The sequence below is a fragment of the Bubalus kerabau genome, chromosome 4 (genome assembly GCF_029407905.1).
Source record: "Bubalus kerabau isolate K-KA32 ecotype Philippines breed swamp buffalo chromosome 4, PCC_UOA_SB_1v2, whole genome shotgun sequence".
Classification (NCBI taxonomy): Eukaryota; Metazoa; Chordata; class Mammalia; order Artiodactyla; family Bovidae; genus Bubalus; species Bubalus kerabau.
The window spans coordinates 19,945,331-19,967,853 of NC_073627.1; the positions used below are offsets into that span (position 1 = coordinate 19,945,331).

The 22,523-nt window shown below is 35.9% G+C and overlaps 1 protein-coding gene across 5 annotated transcripts in view; it reads left to right on the forward strand.

The window, feature by feature from the left end:
* The window catches only part of GPATCH8 (G-patch domain containing 8), a 95,342-nt gene that overhangs the window by 19,710 nt on the left and 53,109 nt on the right, over nt 1-22,523 (forward strand). For 2 of the 5 annotated variants that reach the window (XM_055575703.1, XM_055575701.1), the window contains exons 2-5: nt 1,699-1,773; nt 2,764-2,798; nt 7,940-7,957; nt 10,032-10,104. Coding sequence is in view for 1 of the 5 variants with exons in the window: in XM_055575700.1 (XP_055431675.1) it covers nt 1,699-1,773; nt 10,032-10,104 (148 nt within the window). In the remaining 4 variants the exon portion in view is untranslated. Of the gene's footprint in view, nt 1-1,692; nt 1,774-2,763; nt 2,799-7,939; nt 7,958-10,031; nt 10,105-22,523 lie in introns of those variants that run through there. The other 3 variants (XM_055575704.1, XM_055575702.1, XM_055575700.1) reach the window with 2 other exon arrangements.

Here is a 22,523-nt window from a genome sequence, read left to right on the forward strand (position 1 = left end):
GTGTTACTTTAAAGAGATCATTGGATGAAATATTGGAGATTAAGACAGACTTTCAGGATTAATGGCTATTTTTTTAATATTATTTGTTGATGGTTGTTTTTTCATTATTCTGGGAAGGGAGAGTTGTAGTGTTAGTTGCTTAGTCATGTCCGACTCTTTGTGAGCCCATGGACTGTATGTAGCCTGCCAGGCTCCTCTGTCCATGGGATTCGCCAGTCAAGAATAATGGAGTGGGTTACCATTTCCTTCTCCAGGGGATCTTTCCAACCCAGGAGTGGAAACCAAGTCTCCTTCACTGCAGGCAGATCCTTTTACTGTCTGAGCCCCTCTGCTCTTAAATCCTGTTCTATTTTTGAGATTAGCTTTTATCTTTGGAAACCCCACTCCTATCCTATTGCTCCTTTCTTCTTTTGGATAGACTCTACCATACAGTTTTATTATCTTTAACCTGGTAAAAACAAATAACATAGCATTTTTCATTTTAATTAAAGTGCATAGTCCAGTGACGTTAAATACATTACCAGTGTTATACAACCATTGTTACCATTGTCTAGTTCCAGAACTTTTTCGTCACTACAAGACCCCATTCTTGTCCTTAAGGACTTCACAGTCTGGTTGCGAAAATAAGTAACTTAATGTTTACCATATAGTGTGGCAAATTACATGTCAGAGCTTGCTATAATTAAGCTGTATTCGTTCAACTAAAATTTTACTTTGAGAGAGCAAAGTAATTTTTGGTTAGGTTAACATCCAGGTTGTCCTACCACTCCATACCGGAATTAAATTTAGGCTAGACCGAAATCTTTAGTCTTCTTGGCTTAAATAAATTTAGGGCTCACAACTCCTCATGCTCTTACTTTGTAAGATCATTTGAGAATAGCTGTATTTGGGATGGTAAAATAATCTGCCTGTAGTGCAGGAGACCCAGATTTGATACTTGTAACTTTATAACAAGAAAGAAACTGAAAAATTGATATTCTGATTTAAAGCTAAATTATGAACTCTTCCTTTTCTCATGGAGCAGAAGAAAAAAACAGAGAACTTCCTAGTTGTCTGTTCCCACCTCAGTTGAGCTGTTTTGACTTATTCTAGTTGTAGTGACAGCTTCCTTGATTATGGTCAAATATAGCGTTATGCGGGCATGCTTGTGTCTTTTGGCAGATCATTTGAGGAATAGCTGTATTTAGGATACTGTGTCAAGAGATTGTGTTTCTGAACTCCTTGAAGCTTTGGAGTTGGAAGTTGATGATTTAAAGTTGTCTATTTTAGCAGTTTTAGTGAAAGGCAGTGTTAGCAACATTGAATAGTGTTGTAATACAGATTTTATTTGCATTCTGCTGTCAGGGTTTGTTTGCTATAGCACAAGATTGTTTTGGAAAAGTAAAACACAATACAGCCCTTTGTTTTTAAGATTCTGCCGTCTTCCTAATATAGTCAGTCTAAGAAAGAGCTGCTATCCCAAATGATGGTTAATGTTTTAGTTAGCAATTTCAATGTTTATCATAAGAAAAGTTCATATTACTAGATCTAGACTTCTCATAAATTGTGTTTACAGATTTAAGAAAGCCTGAATTTGTGACAGTTTTGGTTGTTTATTCAAAAAGAATGAAAAATTAAAGATAACCCCTAGTTTGATTAGTTTTACTAATAATTTTGGCATTTGCTTTTAGAAAAATAACTGTAGTCTTGTTTTTTCAGGGTAATCACTTTGATCAATATGAAGAAGGACATTTGGAAATTGAACAAGCATCCCTTGACAAGCCTATAGAATCGGTAAGATCAGTGCTTAATTTGGGGTCATAGATAGTTAGTTAGGTAGTGTTCGTGTGACACTTGATGTGAATGAAGTTAAACTTATTAATTAACTTAGAGTACAGTTTAGAGCTGTTTTCTTGCATGCCCTACAGTAATCAAGTAGAGTTTGAGTTGTAATCTAATATTTAATATGTTAGGAAATCAGTGAAAAAAATCTAGAAACACTTTAGAATTTTGATGGAAAAATATCATTTTTGGCCCATACTCTGTTAAAGATAATAAGTTTAAGTTTAGTTGAAGTTTTTGTAAATTGAATAAAGGAGTAAAATGTATTTTGATCCTTTAAAAAACTTCACCTTTCCTGGCAACACAATCATGTGTGAAATGTTCCATTAGGAATGGTTAGGGGCTAATATTTTTATTTACCAGACTCTTGTGAGACATGGTCACTTTGGTTTCTGTGGTTTAAGAGATGTCTGGTTTTTGTCGAAAGTTGATTGTATCTATTCACATGACTTAATTTTAAATATTGATACAATGCAACAGAACAAGTAGATTTATTTTCCTGACTCTTTAATTTTTGAACATTATTTTTTTTTTGAAAAGCCCTTTATTTTCAGATTACACAGTCCATTGTTAAAATGTCTAAATTTGTCAGTATTGTCAGTATTTAATATTTGTTCTTAAGTGTATGTATTTAGTAAGGGTTTCAGAGTTATTGATTAACTAGAATGGAAAGTCACCAGAGAGAGAGTCTCTATAACAGTCAAGACGTTCCCCCTTCTCCCTTTAAGAAATACTAGCTTCTCCTCCTCCCTCAGGAAAATAAGGCAATTTAGAGAATACAGATATTTTAACTTTAGCTTTTATTTTCATAGCTGTAGCATAGTAAAGGATCAACATATATTTATGTTCCTAACTAGGTTGGTGTTGTGTGTGTTTGTGTGTGTGTTTAGATGTTTACAGAAATTTACACAACTTGGGGTGTTCGACATTTTTCTTCCACAGCAGTTGGCCCATATTAGCTAAGCAGCCATGATCTGGTTTGTATTGCACGGTCTGCCTTTTTTTAATTTCTTCTCTAGGGTTTCTTTCTCCCCACCTCCCCTTCTTATTTCTGTTCTTCTGGTCCAGTGAACACTGCATATAGTACCTTCTGTCTTAATGTGCTGGCATGATGCTAGACTTAGGCATGGCAGTAATTGATGACGCATGTGATAATGCTGCAGAGGGAGAATTCACATCTGATGTTGTGCTGAAAGCCCAGTCTTGTGTTTTGACTTAAGGATGAAATGCCAGGCCCACTTTGATGAGTTAAAAAATATTTGAAGTTTTGTCTTATTTTACTATCGTCTTGGGAATTATCACAAGGTGGAGTTTTACAGTGAAATATATGGGCTAGCTAGGTCAGTATTTTATACTTGGAAAATAACTTTTCCATATCATTTAAATGTTTCTTTGGGTCAAAGTTTAAGAATAGATAGTTGTCAAAAGAAAGGCCCAGGTGCCATATTCTGCAAGGTACAAAGTTGATTAATATTATACAAGCTATAATTCAGTGGGTACTCTGACTCAACAGTAGCAGGAAATTTAGCTGGACTAAATTTGCGGCCTAGTATTCATTATTACTTTACTCAAGAAAGTTTTAATAAAAGCATGAAATTAAATGATATTTAACATTTTAAAAGCCTTCTTTTAGGACTGCATTTAAAGGTTTTTGGAAAGTTCATTCCTTCGGCATGTGGGACTAGTGCTCTTTTTCCTCTCACGATGTCCAGGAATTTTCCCAGCATATATCATAGAAAGAACACTATCATAAGGCAGTCTGACTGAGTAATCTCAGTGAGTAGGAGTGGAATTGATATATGCCTTATTTATTAAATAGTATTATCTTCTCCACTAAAAATAGCAAGTATCCTTGGACCAGATGTTTAATTTTTTATGAATAAGTATATGTTCAGAGATGTATAGTAGTAAATTGTACTTCTAATGAAAATTTACTCCTGAAACACATTAAAACATGGATTATTTGTGATGTAGTAGTTTAGGTAGTAATAGTAAGGTGCTTCATAGCCAACGTGGTGTTAGATAGAAGTGGGGCAAAAAGAGAAGGATTTTATTTCTGTTCCCCAGTCATTTGGGGGTAAATTTAAAGTTTTAAAAGAAAGTCCTAAAACGATTGGCATAAAAATAGATAGTGTAGTAACCTCCAAGAGCCCTATCACCTTAGGAATGCCCACCAAGTAAGTGTATATTAGTTACATGTCTGGCTGGCTGGCTATCTTGTTGAGCTATTGAGCTATCTTCTTCTTAGGGGGAAATAGAGGTTGCTTCTAACACACAGAAAGAGTCTCTGCTGAATTAAAATCTTTCTCTGCAGCAATATCTATTGAGAGGTGCTGACTGTTTTGCTACAGCATGCAACTCAAAAGTGGCTGGAAATATGCAGCTTTGGGAGTCTACAGATCATTGCAGGAGCTAAAGGTCTAGTCATTTTTTTTTTTTAAACGAAGGTAATCTGCAGCAGCTGGTAACCGAGGAAGTCTCTGCACAGGTTTGTGCCAAGAATATGCCCGTGTGAGGGGTTATTGTGAGTATAGGATTAAGGTCTTTTTGTTTTGTAATAGGGTAAATGTGTTGCAAACCAGCAAGATAGGAAATGAGATACAAAGATGTAATAATACATTATGATTTTGATAAACTCCTGAAGCTTAGATTTGTTCCTGAGATGATACAGGTATTTCAGTTTCAATCTGGAAATGTTGAAAATACATCAAAATCCAGCATTAATGAAATAGTTCATTATCTTTGGTATAAATTTTTATTTTCCCTGGTTTATTTCAACCAACCAGATATCTTTCAGTGAAGTTTCTGGTCAATAATAAAACACTGTTCCAAGAAAATTATTAAAGAATTGCCAGATAACTTGTTTATCTGAATTAAGGAGAAGGTGGGAAGTATTAACATTTTGCTCTTATTACAAAAAACTTTTTAAAATTTATGTTTTAATGTAGCTACTTTATGAGATTTTTAGGTCCCACCTATGATTATGATTTTCACTTTATACTGAAAAATAAAGCGTTTAAAAACCAAAATCTTAAAACCATAACCCAGTCTAGGATTCCACCATAGATCCAAAAATTGGTTGATCTGACTTAAGGTATATGGTTCGTTGTGATCTTTACCATAGAAAGAAGATGAGAAATCAGATGGGAGAGTGATTCTAAGCTGTACAAAAGGCAAATCCCTGCGCCATAGACTTAAAATATGTTGTCATTGTTGCAGTTGGAAGTGAAACTGCCCGTCAGCCAGTACTTGGTCTTTGTTCTACCTGACTGATTAAAATTCTGTCTTTATAGTTGTCAGGTTGACTGAGCAGGTTTAAAAAAATTAAGTTTTCAAATTCCAGTTGCTGATGTTTACTTTGCATATCTAAGGATTTAGAAGTATATGTATAAGTGGGTTTTGTCATGTTGCATATCTGTTTAGATCTGTGGACTCCACTAGTTCCAAACTGTAACTCTATAAGACTGCTGATTTGATATTTAGCAGTGACCATATGTGGACTGCACTATAAATAATGTGCTTCTTGGAGCTGAATGGTGTAGCATTACTATATGGCTTTTCTCTCTAGTCTTCATTGTGTCATCTGTAGTGAGCTATAGATTTTTTTGTTGGGGAATTTTTACAACTTGTTGTTTGCATGGGTTCACCTAGTAGCACTTGGTTTTTGCTTATAGAGTCTTTAATACACAATCAGCAAAGCTTACAATCCACTCAAGAGATTTGCCATTTTTGTCACTGTTGAAACTGAGCTAAATGGTGTAAATTGAATGTGGCTGTCAACTAAAAGAAAATTCAGTGTGGAATTAGTATTCATCTAGTCACTGCCATAATTATAGTATAGTTTTCTCTTGAGACTTGGTATTCTATTTCCTATTATTAAAAAACTTAGAAATCAGCCCCACACAATGAAGTGAACTTTAGTCTATATTTTGGCAGACTCCTATTATACAGATTGGTGGGGTTTGGCAGACTCCCATTATACAGATTGGTGGGGCTGTTTCCCAAATGGTTATTGTTTCTTTGATGGTATACAGCTTCAGGGAGCAGAGAGAAGTTCCTGAGAAAGTTTTCTACTTGGTATTTAATTAATAAAATTGTTGAGGAATGGCTGAAACAATAATGAGATGGTTTTTTGTTTTTGTGTTTTGGCTGGTATTGTGTTTTTAGCATATTGGTAGTTGTTTCTAATACACATTTCTTGCTATTATTGATGTTCCCATTTAAAAATTATATCCTCCTTTCTTGCACATTTAGTACAGAGGATTAAAATATAGCACTTTAATTTACATTTGAGTTTAGAAATAGAAAAACCATAAAGGCCTGTTTAGGTAATCTAGATGAAAAAAGTTTTGAGTTTTTAGCTCAGCTTCATAGTTTAACCAGAATTAAGAACTTCATTCCTAACCAAATAAAATGCCACATTGCCACCATTTTTGGAGTCTTAAGGACAGAGAGTAATGAATAGGTCATGGGAGGAATTCCCTGGCAGTCCAGTGGTTAGGACCTCTGCACTTTAACTGCCAAGAACCCAGGTTCAATCCCTCATCAGGGTACTGACACCCCACAGGCTGTGTGGGACAGCCAAACAACAACAAATAGGTTGTGGGAACTCTTTATGAATGATCTGGAAAACCACCCTTTTGCGTACCTCCCTTGGGCAAAGTTAGTTGCTTTATTAATTGTTTAAAATTAGTATTTCCCTGCATTTCTTCCATGTGTATTTAAATTATAAACAGCCTATCACTATACATGCCCCTTTGTCAGTCACAAACCAGGCTGTGTTAAAAAAATTTATTTTCAGTTCTGTAAGATTATAACTAAACTTCAAATTATTTATTTTGCTTAAAAATAAAAAATGAAGCTTTTTTAGTCACTTTTGTAGTAACCAAAATAATAAACTGTTATTTCAGAAGTTAAATAGTGCTCAATGCCCTTGTTATGTCTAGATTACCAGTTGAGGCTACAGATTACTGCAGTTTACTGTTATAAATGACGTTCATAGAAATGATTGACACTCTAACCAGAGAGAGTAATGATTATCACCAGTTGGCCACTGAATTCCTTGCTCTTTCACAGTGAAAGTTCAGTGAACAGTTTGATCACTTCAAATTAGACAAGTCTGCTTTGTTCTATTAGTACTTTGTTATGAGATATTTTGACATGCCTTTCTTGTGTTACCCATCATCCTTAAGCCTACTGGATTTTTCACTAGTCTTTATAAAACTTTTTTCTTTTGGTAGGAAAAGGGACCATAGTGAATACTAGTCCTTTCTGCAGAGTTGCAGAACTGCCATTTTTTTCTCCAAAAACAGATAGTCTGAAATGATAGGAAAGGCTCAGATTTTCCGTAATAGTCATTCACTTAATCTCAGAGGTTGCTGAGTAGAAGACTTTCTGGGAGATATGCCTATTATTTTTGTTGCTTTTTGTTATAATTGCAAGGTCATAGAGTGGCATATTAATAATATTAATACATAACCCCTGACATTTCATTCCCTGTTCATACTTGGGGAAAGTGAAAGAAAATGAAGTCACTTGGTCGTGTCCGACTCTCTGCGACCCCATGGACTACAGCCTACCAGTTTCCTCCGTCCATGGGATTTTCCAGGCAAGAATACTGGAGTGAGTTGCCATTTCCTTCTCCAGGAGATCTTCCCAACCCAGGGATTAAACCCGGGCCTCCCGCATTGTAGGCAGATGCTTTACTGTCTGGGCCACCAGGGAAGTAGATTTAATTAAAGAACAGTTTTCGTTTAAAGATTTAGAAGAGAAGTATCACTGCCATTTTGTATCAATAGCTTTTTTTGAGAAGGTGACAGCCATCTTGAGTGGTTTTGTAAAAGTGATGCTAATGTGTATAACCCTAAATTTTTCTTTTTTCTCCCTCTCCCTTTAACATTTGCTTTTCCTTTCACTGTTGTCAGTCACAACACGCTGCTCTTGAATCTCTCAGCTGGTCTTGACTCGTGAATTTACTTATGCTTTCACTCTTCTTTAATAAATACATTAATTGCAAGCAGTGAATTGAAAACAAGACAAAAAAAAAAAAAAAAAAAAACGACCATTAGTGATTGGACAGTTTCTTACTTTGTGTTACATTTAACTGTTCTTTTGACAGCCCAGTTTTTAAAGCCAGGTTCGTATGGAAATGCTTTCACTCCACTTGCACTGCTTTTGGAAATAGCATACTGCTTCATCTGTCTGTTTATTTTAGTGCATTCATAATATAACACGGTCAGCATAATGTCTCATCTCCACTTAGCCAAAAGATAGAGTTTTCTTAATTTAAAAAAAGGGACAACAGTTTTTGTCAGCATGGTTTTAATACCCTAAATCTGTGCCTAGTTATAAAATTAGCCTATTAAGAGATTAAACAATACTTTATTCAGCTACATTATCTTAGAGTCATTCTGCTATCCTTGTCCTTTCTGTAGTTAATTTAGTTGTAGGAATTATGGTATAAAACAAGGATTTTATGTGCAGGTAAGTGTATTTCCACAGTAGTACTATAAAGGCCTCTCTCTTTATCTTCATTTTCTGCTAAAATTAGTTGTGTTAAGACTTACAAAAGTTTTTTGTTTTTTTTTTTAACAATAAAGTTATTTATATATAGGCATTCAGTACTGGGATTACATATAACCATAGTATTTATTCATTCTCTCAATTTCTAGCAAAAAATAATGTCTAGTGACCTTTTGTGTACAGTAATGACTGTGTATATGTATGTTTAAAGTAATTGCATGTTTTGTTATAGAAATAGTTTTCATTATCATTTGCCCCATTTTTTCAAGTATCCTGATCTTTGTTCCTCTAATCAATAAAGTAATAAGCTGCTCAGTCCAGTTTTCTAGTTGGCATCCTGTCATAAACTCATAGAAGGAAGTTGACCTTTTTTTTTTTTTAAACAGAGCATTGAAGAGACCTAATCTTCTTCTTGTAACTTACTATCAGATAATAGTAGCATATTTTTTCCTGTAATTCCAGAGCATTTTACCATTGAATATGTAGCTGGAAGATAAAAGTCAATTTAATAGGAGATGTTTGTTTTTAATTCAGAGATTTATGGTTTAGTTGACTTCATAATTTGATTTTAGGAAATACGAGATTATTTTCAAGTGGTGATACCCAATTAATATTATAAATTACATTTTAATGCATACAGAACACTTTCTGTTTACAATTTTTAAATGTTTTCCTTTTGATAAGTAACATTTTATCAGATACAGTTAAATGAGTATTTTAGTGTTCTCTCTATATTTGTAAAAAGCAAAGAATTGGACAAAGGTCTGCAGAGGTTTCTAAGATCTTGAAACCTTACGCAAAAGCTGACATTTAATTGTTGTTTCTAGTGTCTTTACATGTGATTTACATTGAAGGATCTTTTCCACTGTGCTCCTAGGAAGATGAGACATTATGTATATTGGTTTTTTTCCCCTACATGCACTAATGGTTCTTTACTGTTAACTTATTGCTAGGCCTGTTTCATTCTAACATTTTAGCATTTTTGTTAGATTACATGTTGAAATGCATCACTCAGTCTGTGCTTGAGCTCATTTTATTTTTCTGTTTAATCAATTTAATTTCTCGTTTTACTAACCTCACTGTTTTTTCAGTTTAATATTGGCTGCATGCTAGTTAAATATTTATATTTTATATATATGTATTAAAAAACCAATCAAGTCTAGCCTGGATTTTGCTCTGATTGTGTTTTCATTTCTAGTGGTGGGGCAGTCTTACACTTACAACTTACTTTGTATCATGAAAGCCTGACACATAAGCAAAATAACTAAATACAATGTAGATTTTCTTTATTAAAAAAAAAGCTCTTAAAGTGGTGCTGTCTAGGTGGTGGATATGATTGTATAAGTACTTTGATTTTATGCTTTTTAATGTTAGTTTTAAACTTCATAAGTGTATTCTTCCCCCTTTCCCCTTCCCTTTTTTCTCTTTTTAAAAGTGTTGTATATAAAAATTGCCCAACACACCATCAGAAAGGACCCTTACCCTCTTTGGTCTTCCTGTATAAAATACTAGCCAGTATTTCTTTTTACATTAATGCCCCCTTTATTGGGCACATTTCCCCTATTAGCACCTATTTTGCATGCATATATGTAGAATTATCTCTTGTTCATCACCTGTTAAATATCACTAGGAAGGGAAGAATATATTATTGGAATATTTTTGGTTTGTCTCTCTGTTCTGTCTGTCAGGATAATATTGGACATCGCTTACTCCAGAAACATGGGTGGAAGCTGGGCCAGGGATTGGGAAAATCTCTTCAGGGTAAGTTTTTTAAATATACCAAGAAAAAAGAAAGAAAAAATGTTTCTGATGCAGATCTTATGCCTGAATATATTTTTTGTCTTTCTTGAAAAAGTTTTTGGGCTTTCTCCCACTGCCTTTTATCCCGTAGAGTAGTCTGTTTTTCCTATAACTGTATTTGAAATCACTATTAAGCTAATAATTTGCAAGAGTAAGCTGCTGTGTCGTGAATACTTTCAGGAAACATTCTATGTATGGCTCAGTCTGTTTTAAATTTCTTTTGGTGGAAGTGATGGTTGGGTAAAGTAAATGAAATACGTAGTATCAGAATGTACTTTCTTTGTATCACTTAGTGATGTATTATGGCTGCTGTATTTTTAAGAGGATTAATTTCAACAGCAGAGTTTAATTTTTGCCCTCCTGAATTCTTCCTGAAGCTGGTGATTGCCCTGGTTCTTTGTCTCTAATCAGAATCCATGCAATAGTAGAATAATTAACCTATATGAAACATAAAATTGAAACAGATTTCCTAGGGTTCTCTGAGAGGCCATTTCTTAAGTTCAGGTCAGTCTCTGGGAAATGTATGGTTTAAAGTTTACATTGTATGTAATTTTTTCTTTTAACTGTACTAATCATTTGGATAACAAACACTGCTAACATTTCTGCTTCTGAGTTCTTACTAGTTGAAAACCAGTCAACCAACTCCATTTACTTATTAGCTCTGTCGTATTCAAGGGCTGCTGTTCTCTGCAGATGTGAACAGTACCTCAGAAATGATGGAAATCATTGTACTTCTACATTTGGTCATGAAGGGTCTCATTGTATAAAGGGATATTTGGGGAGAGGTGCACTACTGTTGACTAATTTTTTGAATTTGGGAAATGAATTTCCATAATATGAGTGGGCAGTCTAATCAGTTCAAATGTCTGTGTTAAGGGCCATAATAGGACGGGGCATGAAACAGGATGTTTCAGTCTTTAAAGCCTTTGCTTTTAAAAGTATACATCCACAAATTCTATTCAGTGGTGAACATGAGAAATGCTCAAAAATATATTTCAAATGAATATTTATTACTAAGCATTAACCTATCCTTTGGGGGAGGTAGAAAGATTTGATCACCACTAAACTTGTTTTCCAGTGGTGCAAGAACTCATTGTACACAGTATAAAGAATACTCAACAACTGAGAGCAATTTGTATGGCATAGACCATAGATTTTCTAAGAGACCAGAAAAGAGAAAGGGTCATCAGGACTAAAGTAGAAATGACTTCTTGGTAGGTTTAGTCCCAGTGGTTTGCACAGTTAAATGTTGGGTTGGGTTGAATGGAGGTGATAGTTCAGAATAAGGTCTGAAGATTTTATTTGATCTTTTCCCCTACTATTTGAAACCTCTCTTCCTATTCAGAGATTCCCAGGAGCATTGTTGATTGTTACTGTTTTTGTTCAGGTACAGAGGGGAGTAGAATTTGGGGACATTACGTAGGGGGCTAGCGAATCTGTTTGAATCCCAGAGTTTTCCATTGTAAGCATCGGAGACTTCAAAGTACAACTAAAACTGGCAGAGAAAAAGAGTGAGAGAGACGTATAGCAAGCGAGTTTAGAAAGGTGCTCTGTGATGGTCTAAAGAGGTGGGATGGGGAGGGAAGTAGGAGGGCGGTTTAGGAGGGGAGGGACGTATATATACCTATGGCTGATTCATGTTGATGTATGGCAGAAACCATCACAATATTGTAGAGTAATTATCCTCCAGTTAAAAATAAAGTAAAATTTAAAAAAAGATTAGGTAAACGGGTACTTAACTATTTTTGGGTGATGGAAAATTATTGTTTCATTTTAAGAATACTTTCAAATTTGGGTGTCTTTAAACTTTGAACTCCTTGAAAAGAGAAATCAGATTTTATCCATATTTCACATTTCATCTCTGTGGTGATTGGCATGTAATAAGCACTCAATAACTCATCAATCCATTATTTATTTAAAATAAAAGAGAAATTTGAAGCCCTTCCTTTTTTTCTTTTAATTGTGGCAAAGCCCACATAACATAAAATTGCCATCTTAACCATTTTTAAGTGTACATTTCAGTAGTGTTTACTAAATTCACATTGTTGTTCAAAGCCCATGTGTCTTGAATGGCTAGTACGGTCTCTACCCTTCAAAAAGAATGAGACCTTATTCTCCTGCCAACAAAATGGATTTCCCTGATGGCTCAGACATAAAGTGTCTGCCTACAATGCGGGAGACCCAGGTTCTATCCCTGGGTCAGGAAGATCCTCTGGAGAAGGAAATGGCAACCCAATCTAGTACTCTTGCCTGGAAAATCCCATGGATGGAAGAAACTGGTAGGCTACAGTCCATGGGGTCACAAAGAGTCGGACACGACTGACAACTTCACTTTCACTTTCACTTTAATTGTCTTGGAAATGGCTCTTTTATTTTTTTAGTGTCACATTCAACATTGTCCAGGCATTGAATTGATTTCTCTTACATAGCTCTTTGTGTAATGCCCACATCGTTTGACTAGAATATAGCCACATTTATGACATATTTAGATAATTCATGACAAATTTTTTTCATTGTACCAAACCTTTGCTACAAATAACCACTGAATAAAGAAAGCCCTGTTGCTCTGCAGAAAATCATAATGCCTTCTTACTACTGCATAGACTAATCACTGCAAATAATTTCTAGATTCATGGCTTTGTAAGTTCTTTGCATTTACTTGTTTATTGTCCACTTTTAGTTGCTTTTGTTTGATTTTAGGCTCTAACATTTTTTAACATGCAGTCATCCACTGAATTTAAGCCTGATCTTTTAGAGATTTTGTTAACATTTAAAATTTATTGAAAGCCCTGTGAGACTTTACAGAGTGCTAGTCTTTGGGGCTGCAGTGTATGTATATAACTTGTCACTGGATAGGTTGGAGAATAGGGCATGCTAACTCTGAAACAGAATTCTTTGTGGCACGATAGAAAATTCAACTTTGTTAGGTGGGTTTAATTTTTACTTGAATTTCCCTTATTTACCTTTTGTTCTCCCCTAATATTTATTAGGGCTTCCCTAGTGGTGCTCGGAGAAGGCAATGGCAACCCACTCCAGTACTCTTGCCTGGAAAATCCCGTGGACGGAGAATCCTGGTAGGCTGCAGTCCATGGAGTCGCGAAGAGTCGGATACTACTTCACTTTCACTTTTCATTTTTATGCATTGGAGAAGGAAATGGCAACCGACTGCAGTGTTCTTGCCTGGAGAATCCCAGGGACAGCAGAGCCTGGTGGGCTGCCGTCTCTGGGGTCGCACAGAGTCGGACACGACTGAAGCGACTTAGCAGCAGCAGCAGCAGCAGTAGTGCTAGTGGTAAACGAACCCGCCTGCCAATGCAGGTTAGACATAAGACACACCAGTTTCATCCCTTTCGGGAAGATCCCCTAGAGAAGGGAATGGCATCCCACACCGGTATTCTTGCCTGGAGAATCCCATGGACAGAGGAGCCTGGAGGGCTTCAGTCCATGGGGTCGCACAGTTGGACACGACTGAAGCGATGTAGCACACATCACAGTGTTTATTAAAATATTCAAAAGTTAAAATTTATATGTGGCAGATAAGTGATTGTTAGTATTAAAAAAATCAAAGACTTGTAGAAAAGGTTGTTGGCAAGATACCTGAAGGAAACAACAATAAAGAAAGGCCTGCTGATGAGAAATATTATGAACGATTGTGTGTGTGTTTTTTAATGGAGGCAGAGGGTATGTTTAATTTGGAATAAACAACAGCAAATGATAGTTGTATTTTGTGGCTGTTGAATTGGATTTGGTTCTTGAAATTGTTTTATGACCTTCTGGCAGCTTTGAAATGGAATGGAATGTAGCTCAAAATCTTTATTTTGCTATGAAATAGGTAAGTAGATGTAGCCCAGAGGTGGTTCCTAAACTTTCTTTGTTATATTGTCTAAGAGCTGTTTGATGATGTGGCTGATTTTTTTGGTCACAAAGACAAATGAAGAGGTATGATATATTTCATATTCCATATTTAGAGGGTTCACTCAGTGACAGTCAATCAGCATTAGCTCAGCTATGAGATAATAATGTATTCTAGTTATACCAGCTGTAAATAATGTAAGTCATGGGCAAAGTAAATAAGATTGTTCCTGCTCTTCAGGTTTATTTTCCAGTCCTCTAAGTCTTGCTTTTTAAACTTACGGTACGCTTTTGAAGGTTTTTTGAGGCCAGGGACCGTGTTTTATATTTTTTAGTATGTGATCAATTGAATACTTAATTGACAAATTGCTTTAAGTTCCTTGAGAGTAGGGATTCTCTTTTATTTTTGTTTAGAAGCACTTGGTTTAGGGTATGAAGCAATGTGAGCAGCATTTGGAAACTTAGGATTTAGGTTTGAATTTGGCTCTGCCACTTACTTTAAGTAAAGGGACAAGTTGAATTATTTGTTTCAGCAATAAATGAGGATTAAAATCTCTGCCTATATTCTCGCAGTGATTATGAGGGTAAAGTAATTAAGTGAAGTTACTTTATGCAAACTGCAAAACACTATGTAAATGCTAATTGTTATTAACACCTCAATTGTATGGTGTATGTTTAAGTATTTTAACTGAATTTGAGTTAATCTTTAGGTATTCATCAAAAACCTAAGTATCATAAAAATCACAGAGAAGCCTCTATCTTGCTACTCTCTATTTCCCAGATTTTGTAACAGTAGTAGCAGTAGCAGCAGCAGCTAAGATACTGCTGCTGCTGCTGCTAAGTCGCTTCAGTCGTGTTCGACTCTGTGCGACCTCATAGACGGCAGCCTACCAGGCTCTGCTGTCCCTGGGATTCTCCAGGCAAGAACACTGGAGTGGGTTGCCATTTCCTTCTCCAGTGCAGGAAAGTGAAAAGTGAAAGAGAAGTCGCTCAGTCATGTCCGACTCTTCGCGACCCCATGGACTGCAGCCCACCAGGCTCCTCCGTCCTTGGGATTCTCCAGGCAAGAACACTGGAGTGGGTTGCCGTTTCCTTCTCCAGTGCATGAAAGTGAAAAGTGAAAGGGAAGTCACTCAGTCGTGTCTGACTCTTCGTGACCCCATGGACTGCAGCCTACCAGGCTCCTCTGTCCATGGGATTTTCCAGGCAAGAGTACTGGAGTGGGGTGCCATTGCCTTCTCCGCTAAGATACTAATATGTGCTATTACTGTTTGGATGGCATCACCAACTCTGTGGACATGAGTTTGAGCAAGCTCCAGGAGTTGGTGATGGACAGGGAAGCTTGGTGTGTTAGTCAATGGGGTTGCAAAGAATCGGACATGACTGAGCAACTGAACTGAACTGAATATGTGCTAGATATTTGATTCCCAGTTCTGTGCTTTTAATGCTGTGTATGTTTTAGGGTCACAAGTCCCTAATTTTGCTCTTTGTTTCAGTAATTCTGAGCTCTTAGTTACATCTAAAAAAGCCTCAGTCACTAAGCAGTGGGGTTGGGACAAACTGTATAGTAACCTAAAAAAAGAAGTTGGATCCCCACCTTACCCCAAAACATATTACAGATGACTAAAATAATTAAATGTAAAAAATAAAATTGTTAAAATGAACAATAGGATAATTATTAAAGATAATCTTATAATAAGGAGAACTTTAAGTTCAACTCCAAACCCAGAAATCCTTAAAAGAAGGATAAATTTGACTATATTTCATCATAGTAAAGTAAAAGAACAACAGCTAAACAAACTGGGGGAAATATCTGTAATATCTCATTGTAGACCAAGGACAGATTTCTTTATGTATTTATTGGTATGTGAAATACTTGTAATCTAAATAGAAAGGGGGAAATGCTATGAATACTGTTTACAGAAAAGTATTGCAGATGACCTTTAGGCATATGAAAATATTCTCATTTCTTCTCAGAGATAATGCATATTAAACTATGAGGTATGATTTTTTACTTGTTGGCTTGGAAAAGGCTTTAAAAAAGACTAGCCTGGTCAGATTTGGGGAAAATAGGTTCTTACATTATAGCCAGTGAGACTGTAAACGGATAAAACCACGATAGAGAACAATTTGAATTACTTAAAGATTAAAATGCATGTATCCTTTTAGATCCAACAGTTCGGTTTCTATCTTTAACTTATTCATGAAATGCGCAAAATAATGTATGATTGAAGTTATTCATTATATCACTGTGATAAAAGATTGGAAATAGTCTACCATATTTCCTTGATCCTAAGTCATTTTTTCATATTTTAATAAAGGTAAAATTAGATGTACCTTATTAATGGCATTAAAATTATAATGGCAGCTTTTAAAATTTCTTAGTGGCACATAAAACAGTGTGTTTCTATTTTCCATTATTTTAAATGGAATACACATCAACCCAGCAGCTAACCAGCTTTTAAAACATAGCTGCCTGTTTATTGATTAAAAAAAAAAATTAAGATATAAAGTATACATTTTTTCCTGATTACCAAATAATTTCTGTGGTTCTTAACAGTTGCTTTCTCTGTTGTAACATGTCCATAGCTTTTGTTGATACTTAAGCAGCTTTCCCAAAGTCCTACAAGTTGTATATGAAATGTATTATATCTCTAGGTTTCTCACATATCTTTTTCTTAAAAATGTTGAATTAGATTTTTGAGATTGAAGCATAAAAATTTTATTGTATGAAATTGTTGGCTGGAAAATATGTCAAGAGAGATGAACTGAAGCATTTCACTGTGAAACATTAAAAGGGTACATTCTGTAGGGTTTGTGCGTATATTTGTTTCTTATTTGCTTGACTGTGCAGAGAAAAGTCTTGCCTGGAAAATCCATGGACGGAAGAGCCTGGTGGGCTGCAGTCCATGGGGTTGCAACTGAGCGACTTCACTTTCACTTTCATGCATTGGAGAAGGAAATGGTAACCCACTCCAGTGTTCTTGCCTGGGGAATCCCAGGGACGGGAGAGCCTGATGGGAGGCCATCTATGGGGTTGCACAGAGTCAGACACGACTGAAGCGAGCGGCAGCAGAGAAAAGTCATTGTTAAGGCAGACTGTGAAGGGAAAGTGAGTTGCTTTTTACTGTATCCTTTTAAAATTTGATATGATATACTATTACTACTAAAAAATGTAGAAAGAAAATTGTTTTGAAAAAGACTCAGAGTAGACAGAATCCAAGCAGAGTAGAGTTGGTTTCTTTAGTGTTTCTTTGGTTTTATGTATGTATCCCTCCTCCCACTCTAGTTTCAGTTAGCAAACAAATGGTAAATATAGTTGGATAAACCCTGCATTAGCTAAGCCCCAACAGTGCTTATATTAATACATTTTATGATTAAAGAAAAACTAGATTTGAATCCCATACAGTAGAAATATGTAGTGTTAAAATTTGGACTTTATTGTTAAGTTAGAATATTGATTTTTAAAACCACACTAACTTCTAAGAAAAATCATTCTTTGGTTGGGGAAAAATAGGTTTTCTTTAATACTATGATGACACAGATAAATGTTCTGGATAGGATATTTGTAAAAAGCTGAGGAGTTGTCCTTCTTCCTTAGTTTCCCTTTGAAATTTGTTTTCATGGATTATGTGCCACATCTAGAATCTAAACATTCTGCATGTCAGTATGGATTGTCAGAAAGGCTTATTTATACTTGTTGCTGGTCTAGCTGAAGGAGCCTGGTAGCTATAATGATCTTTGTTCCTAGGTAATTAAATGAGCTGTGCGGTCTTTATGCGTTTCCAAAGGTAAGCATAATTTTAGTAATTCAGGTATCAAATTTAGTAAGATAACAGATTATATATAACCCCTGACTATCTTAATGGGATTTAGTTAATATAAACAAATGAATCCAGTTGAATCCAGTTAGTAAACAAAATTTAGAATTGACAGTCTGTAGTTAAAAAGTCTAGATTTTAGAGCTAGAGTTCTTACCAACCTGCTGCTGCTGCTGCTAAGTCACTTCAGTCGTGTCCAACTCTGTGCAACCCCATAGATGGCAACACACCAGGCTCTGCCGTCCCTGGAATTCTCCAGGCAAGAACATTGGAGTGGGCTGCCATTTCCTTCTCCATTGCATGAAAGTGAAAAGTGAAAGTGAAGTCGCTCAGTCGTGCCTGACTCTTAGCGACCCCATGGACTGCAGCCTACCGGCTCCTCCATCCATGGGATTTTCCAGGCAAGAGTACTGGAGTGGGTGCCATTGCCTTCTCGATTACCAACCTAGATAGCATATTAAAAAGCAGAGATATTACTTTGCCAACAAAGGTCCATCTAGTCAAGGCTGTGGTTTTTCCAGTGGTCATGTATGGATGTGAGAGTTGAACTGTGAAGAAAGCTGAGTGCAGAAGAATTGATGCTTTTCAACTGTGGTGTTGGAGAAGACTCTTGAGAGTCCCTTGGACTGCAAGGACATCCAACCAGTCCATCCTAAGGGAGATCACTCCTGGGTGTTCATTGAAAGGACTGATGCTAAAGCTGAAACTCCAATACTTTGGCCACCTCATGCGAAGAGTTGACTCACTGGAAAAGACCCTGATGCTGGGAGGGATTGGGGGCAGGAGGAGAAGGGGACGAGAGAGGATGAGATGGCTGGATGGCATCACTGACTTGATGGACATGAGTTTGAGTGAACTCCGGGAGTTGGTGATAGACAGACAGGGAGGCCTGGCGTGCTGAGATTCATGGGGTCGCAAAGAGTCGGACACGACTGAGTGACTGAACTGAACTGAGAAATGAAAAGGGATTGGGGGAGATGAGAAGGGGAAATAGTGAACTTAGATGCTGTATAGACTACTTGTTTCTCAGTATAGAGATTGTTGCATTTATAGACAGACATTAAATATATGTTAAAGTGTTATTTAATCAGAAGACATTAAATATATACCAAGTTCATGCAAAATAATTAGAAAGGAAGTAGCAAATTTTTCTAAATTTAGATCAGATACTTTTTTACTAAGAAAAGAGTAGACCGGTTATAGAAGCAGTTTGGACATCCTCAAGGCAGATTACTTTAAATGAAGCACTCACTGGTGAAGAATTACATTAAAATAGTTGCACTTCTATTAAATACTTGTTTTCAAGAGACCATAATCAACAGTATACATGACATTGTGAGATACTACCCTTACTCTCATAAGTTTGCCATTTATTTTAGGAGATAAGTGGAAGAAACCTTAACAGTAAACTCTTTAAGGATAAATGACTAGGGAAGACCTCACAATGAAGTCTTAAGGAGGGAGGAATAGGTATTACCAAAGAAAGAGACACTGATGTATACAAGGTGATTACAGTTGGTGAAGAGAAGGTGTAGCTGGCTAGAGCAGAAAGTGTCCATTCGGCAGTGAATGTCACACTTTAAAAGCAGAAGAACTTATCAAAATATATATTTTTAAAATGAACTTTGACATATAAAAGGATGGAAAAAACCATAATTATTTGGTTGAAGCAGGGTTCTGGGTGTCCAAGAGCAGTTGAGAAACCATAACTAGAAAGCAGTAATGGGAATTTGGTTCAGATAGGCACAAATCTAGTATTATCTTAACTAAAACCTCATCTAATTATTTTTTTTTTAATTTTTAATTGGAAGATAATTGCTTTACAGTGTTATGTTGGCTTCTGCCATACAACAACATAAATCAGCCGCAAGTCCATGTATGTCCCCTCCCTCCTGAATCTCCTCCCACTCCCTACCTCATCCCACCCCTCTAGTTTGTCACAGAGCACCGGGTTGAGTTCTCTGTCCCCATATAGCAGCTTCTTCCGTTGTCTGTCTATTTAACACATACAATTCTTAAAGCAAGACTATGTTATTCCAGCTTTGCAGAGGAAAAACTGAGGCTTAAAGAAGTTGAGCAAGTTGCTTAAGAATAAACCGTCAGTAAATGACAATATCAAAATTCAAACCTTGGTCTTTCTGACTCCAAAACCCATGCTGCTAACTAACTACCACACTGAGTGTAGAAGGCTGCTCCAATTTGAAACTTTATTTTGTAAACAAAGGCAGTTTTTTATTAGAAGAGAGGTATAGACTTATCTAGCAGATAGAAATATTAAAGCTAATTTAATCAGAAATTCATTTTACAAATGAAGAAATGTAGGTTTAGGGTTCCAGAATGTTGAAAGGCAGCCCCTAGTTCTCTTGATTTGTGATCTATTTCTTTCCATTATACCAATTAGCACATTGGTGGTAGAAGTTAAGTACGAATATTGCCAAAGTATGACTGAAGATGTAAAACCATTTAGAAAGTTGTCTAGGTATGAGTTGATAAGGGCATAGAATAAAATGATAGCAGTGGAACTGGAAAGGAAAGTGTAGTTATGAAGGATGATAAATCAACTATGAAGCATAATATACAGTTGATTCATGCATGTGTCTGGCTAGCAAGCCTTTGTTCACTGGGTTTAGTGTTAATCCTTAATAATAGCTAGTGTTTTAAGTGTTTACAAAGTGCTTGCACATGTATAGTCTAATTTAAGTCCTCTCTGGGGTAGTTACTCTTTTTTTTACAGATGAGGAGATTGACATTTTAAGCACTTCTTTGCCCAAAATCTTACAGCAGATAGGTAGTAGAATCATGTTGCCAAAAACCTATGCTTTTAATCAGTATGCTATCTATAATGTACTTAAATGCTGTGTGGTGGCTTAACTTCTGTCTTCTGGAGAAATGTGATGGTGGTGAGAAATAAAGTACTGCATAATTGAAATGTACAATAATTACTCTGGTTGAAAAAAATGTAGGTAGCTTTGAATGTGGTATTTTTTCTTAGAGCACGTGAAGTGGTCATTTATGTTCTTGATGATGAATATAAATTTCTGTAAATTCACTGGAAACTGTAGGCTAGATTGAGTATTAAGAACCTTGGCCACATTTTTAGGAGTGATAGATAATTGATCTCCAAAGGTAAAGAGAATACTGTAATTTCTTGTCTCGTACTATAATTTCCTCCTTTATTTTTTCTTACACTTTGTATTTCTCTTGTGGTGTTTTTAACATTCTACCTTGAATAATTTGTATTTATGTGTCTCTTAACTCTCGTGAGCCATCTTCCCTGGTGGCTCAGAGGTTAAAGCGTCTGCCTCCAATGTGGGAGACCTGGGTTCGATCCCTGGGTCAGGAAGATCCCCTGGAGAAGGAAATGGTAACCCACTCCAGTATTCTTGCCTGGAGAATCCCATGGACGGAGAAGCCTGGTAGGCTACAATCCATGGGGTCGCAAAGAGTCGGACACTACTGAGCTACTTCACTTACTTACTTAACTCTTGTTAGACTGTAAACTCCTAAGTGATAACAATTACAGGCATTTATGTGTTTTCTGTTGTTGCTTTTCAATATGTTTTTTTATTCTGCATATAGTTACTGAATCTGTAGAATGTGCCAGATCTGTACTAAGTCTTAAGAGTTAAGGAATGAATAAGATATAGCTCTTGTCTCCTGAGGCTTATGTCTAATATAGACACAACTGTAACAAATAAATCTAGTGCAATATAATACTGTAATTGTGAAGTTAAAGGTACAGTGGGGGCTTAATAGAGAATTGAAAAACATAACTTAGAATTTTAACTTATTTCTTGAAGGATTTAATAAGTGAAAGATCTCATTGTGAGAATAAGGAAGCAAACAACTATATTAGCATCTGCCCAACTATACTTGTTAGTTAGTTGATGCATGGAATCATTCATCCATAAGAACCACTGGTATTTAAAAGGAGGACCAGATATAAACATGATAAGAACACAAAGTTTATAAGTATGATTTGTGAGATATATATTTTGATAAAGAAAAAAGCTAAAAATGAAAATATTTATTAAAAATGGCTACCAAAATTTGAAGTAATGGATTGTACATTTAGAAAAGGGGACAAAATAATATCATCTTACATGTATAAATGTGGTTTATTAGTTCTAAATTCAGCCTTTTCTGTCTTACTAAGTCTTTTGAAATCTGTGACGTAGATAATTCTGTAACCAAATGAGTTACAGAGAAAATCTAGCTGGAGCTTAGAAGGAAAGAGCAGAGGACAGTCTCAAAAGTAGGACTTGGAAGCTCCGATGCCTGTTGGGGCCAGGTGGTAACATACACAGTTGAAGCCCACTGAACTTGAGACAGTAAGTAGGAAGTAGTGTGAGTTGTGCCATGTCTGGAGAGGAGTAACTGCCATTCAGCTAGCTCCTGCTCATTGTTACTGTGTAGGAATATAGTCTCATGTGTTGCCAGACCTGAATTTAAAAAACAAAACCAGAAATCCAGATATTCTGGTGAAACTTAGTAATTGAAAAATGTTGGCTCAAAGTTTAAAGTAATCTGAGATAAACAAACATATGCAAGGCCTATATTTGATTCACAGGTTACTACTACTTTATGATCTCACTTGAAATTTGACCTGGGTTTAAATTCAAGCTCTGCAATCAGTTAGTGGTGTGACCTTTCCTCAGTATGCTCAAATCTTTAAAAGATTTCAGAACTGTTTGGGGAATTAAACAT